Consider the following 3,590-nt stretch of genomic DNA (forward strand, 5'->3'; position numbering starts at 1 on the left):
ACTTAAAAAGTCTGTAGCTGACTGACGGATAGTTGTCAGAGCTCCAGGCGTCAATTTAAGATGTGTAGGGAAGCCTGTTTTTAACTTTTCATTGAGCTCGGCACAGGTCAGCGGCGGTATCAAGGCCACAAGGAAGGAACTTTTTTCCCCCCCATTCGAAACAAACAATAACAACAAAGCAGTGGAAAAAGTTCAGAATATCGTGGATTTGACCAAAGTTTGTCGTCGTCTTAGACTTACGACCAAAAACTTCAATCCATCAGTGCAGTGTTTTTGAACCTTTTTTGAGGCAAGGCACATTTTTTTCATGAAAAACACCAGCAGAAAACGTTCAAAAATGAAACTCCACCAGGTCGTCGTGCCTTGTTTTGAGTTTGTTGGTGTTTTCCTGTGTGTAGTGCTTTAGTTCCTCTCTTGCGCTGTTATTTTGGTGGCCCTTCCTGTTTTGTTGGTGTTCTCCTGTAGCAGCTTCATGTCTTCCTTTGAGCGCTATTCCCCACACCTGCTTTGTGTTAGCAAGCAAGACTATTTACGTTGTTGCTATCCTTCTTTGTGTGGACATTGTTGATTGTCATGTCATGTACGGATGTACTTTGTGGGCGCCGTAAGTTTTTGCTGTCGTCCAACATTCTGTTTCTGTTTACTTTGTAGCCAGTTCAGTTTTACTTTCGTTTTGCATAGCCATTGCCTTTTCCTTTCCCTTTCGTTCATTTTTGGTTTAGGCATTACATACCTTTTTACCTGCACGCTGCCTCTCGCTGTGGTCTGCATATTGGGATCACAACAAACCATCCTCGTCTCACCCGACACATTCCGACTTTTACAAAGCAATTAACTACCTGCTGCCACCTACTGACATGGAGTATTACGTGGTTACCCTGCCGAGTTTTACACAGCACCGACACTAACTAACGGCACATTATTTGCAGATTATAATTATTGATGTTTCGGGCATGTCCGGTCTGCTGAAAATGATGGAAAGCGCCACTCTACATCGCAACTGACTCTGTGGTCAAAGTTGGAATTGCCACAAAACACATTTTAAGATATCCAACACTCTATTGTCATCTGGTGGCTAAAGCGGATAGTGCACACCCCAATTTGTCACGTTTCATGTGTGAGGTAAATCGTGCATGCAGTCACAGACGATGATGATTGTGTGAATGCTTTATGGTTTTCTACACCAAAATTCATCTATTTATTAAACTTCTTCTTCTCCAGATTTTGGCGCGCTCTACCTTCCACATTTTTCACCCGATTCAAACCGTTCCAACTTCAAACTGTTCAGCCTATTCGGGAATCGCGGGCTTTTCCTTGACAAATTCCAAAAATTCCGAGATTTCCCAGAATTCCCGGTTTTCCGGGGCATTTTTTCCATTCAAAATGAATTGGCCATTTTTTCAAACCTCCACCATTTCCACATTTTTCAACCTATTTAAACCATTCTACCTTCAACCTATTCCACCATTCTGGAAATTTAAACTTCCCCTTTTCCAAGTTAAAAAAAATTCCAGGATTTTCCAGAATTCCTGGTTTTCCAAAGCCCTATTTCCACCCTTTTTTCTGGCGACCACTCCTTCCACATTTTCAACGCATTTCAACTGCTTCACCATCAAGACATTCCTCTTAATCAGGACACAAAACAAAGTTGTTTTTTGAACTAGAAAAATTCCCGGTTTTCCCGAAATTCCAGGAAATCCGTAATACCATTTCTCAATTCAACATGTTACTATGTCAACATTTCTCAACCGATTTGAAAAATTCTAACACCAACCATTTAAAATCATTCAGACCATTCAGGTTGTTTACCATTTTCAAAAACATTCCCGCTTTTCCCGAAATTCCCACATTTTTGGAAATCCCCATTTAAATCAATGGGACATTCTTTAAAGTTCTACAACGCCAACATTTTTCATCTTATTCAAACCTTCACCTTCAACACATTCCACCAGCTTGGAAATTCAAACTACCGTTTTTCCAAGTAAAAAAAAATTCCAGGATTTTCCAGAATTCCTGCTTTTCCAAAGCCCTATTTCCACCCTTTTTTCTGGCGACCACTCCTTCCACATTTTCAACGCATTACAACCGCTTCACCATCAAGACATTCCTCTTAATCAGGACACAAAATGAAGTTGTTTTTTGGACTGGAAAAATTCCACGTTTTCCCGAAATTCCAGGAATTCCGTAATACCATTTTTCAATTCCACATGTTACTACGTCAACATTTCTCAACCGATTTGAAAAATTCTAACACCAACCATTTAAAATCATTCAGACCATTCAGGTTATTTACCTTTTTTTTTTTTAAATTCCCGCTTTTCCCGAAATTCCCAAATTTTTGGAAATTCCCATTGAAATCAATGGGACATTCTTCAAATTTCTACAACTCCCACATTTTTCATCTTATTCAAACCTTCACCTTCAACACATTCCACCAGCCTGGAAATTCAAACTACCATTATTCAAAGTAAAAAAAAAATTCCAGGATTTTCCAGAATTCCAGGTTTTCCGGGACATATTTTCCATTCAAAATGATTTGGCCATTTTTCAAACTTCCACCATTTCCACATTTTTCAACCGATTCAAACCATTCCACCTTCAACAGATTCCAGCCTGCAAATTCAAACTACTTTTTTTTCCAAGTTAAAAAAAATTCCAGGATTTTCCATAATTCCTGGTTTTCCACCTTTTTTTTTCGGCGACTGCTCCTTCCACATTTTTCAACGCATTTCAACCGCTCCACCGTCAAGACGTTCCTCTTAATCAGGACACAAAACAAAGTTGTTTTTTGAACTGGAAAAATTCCCGGTTTTCCCGAAATTCCAGGAATTCCGTAATAGCATTTTTCAATTCAACATGTTACTACATCAACATTTCCCAACCGATTTGAAAAATTCTAACACCAACCATTTCAACTCATTCAGACCATTCAGTTGTTGTTTTTTACCATTTTCAAAAAAATTCCTGCTTCTACCGAAATTCCCATTGAAATCAATGGGACATTCTTCAAAGTTCTACAACTCCCACATTTTTCATCGTATTCAAACGGTTCCAACTTCGACAATTCTAAAAAAAATTCCTGGATTTCAGTCCAACTTCAGCATTGGCGAATTCACACGCAATTCCTTCAGGAATTGCATCATCTAGTAATAGTTTATTTTTTTGTTTTACATTTAATAGTGGTTAACTTCTTTTTACACTTGTAAGGCAGTTAAGAAGGTTTAAAGCCGAGTTAAAACATTTTTTGTTTCAAGGCGGCCGCAGCTTAACCCTGGAACAGATCATTTTAATTCCCATGAATTCCCCACTTAAAGAGTGACCCAGTGCCGGCCAGTCGGACGCGTCATCATGTGACCACAGAGAGCCACAGAAAGCGATGGAGCGCCTCTTCCCCGGCTTCATTGGAAGCAGAAAGGGGGCGGGGTGACAGAGGGGTATGGTGGTATCAATAGCAGCTGTTACCTTATCACAAGCGCTCTGTCCCCTCTGCAGGAAAACGCCCATCCTAGGAAACGTGGGCTTCCTGTTGTTTTATGGAGCCTTCCTGTTTAAAAAGAAAAAAAAAAAAGTTAGGATATGTAATCCCTATC

The 3,590-nt window shown here is 39.6% G+C and overlaps 1 protein-coding gene across 2 annotated transcripts in view; it reads left to right on the forward strand.

Annotated features, from left to right (window-relative positions):
• Window positions 1–3,518: 3,518 nt before the first annotated feature.
• ramp2 (receptor (G protein-coupled) activity modifying protein 2) overlaps window positions 3,519–3,590 on the forward strand; it is a 28,406-nt gene continuing 28,334 nt past the window's right edge. The window contains exon 1 of one of the 2 annotated variants that reach the window (XM_061981964.2): window positions 3,519–3,590. This exon is cut by the window's right edge and continues 91 nt beyond it. In XM_061981964.2, coding sequence (XP_061837948.1) covers window positions 3,534–3,590 — 57 coding nt within the window. In that variant the 5' untranslated portion in view covers window positions 3,519–3,533. The other variant, XM_061981962.2, reaches the window with a different exon arrangement.

The sequence above is a fragment of the Nerophis lumbriciformis genome, linkage group LG24 (assembly GCF_033978685.3).
Source record: "Nerophis lumbriciformis linkage group LG24, RoL_Nlum_v2.1, whole genome shotgun sequence".
Classification (NCBI taxonomy): Eukaryota; Metazoa; Chordata; class Actinopteri; order Syngnathiformes; family Syngnathidae; genus Nerophis; species Nerophis lumbriciformis.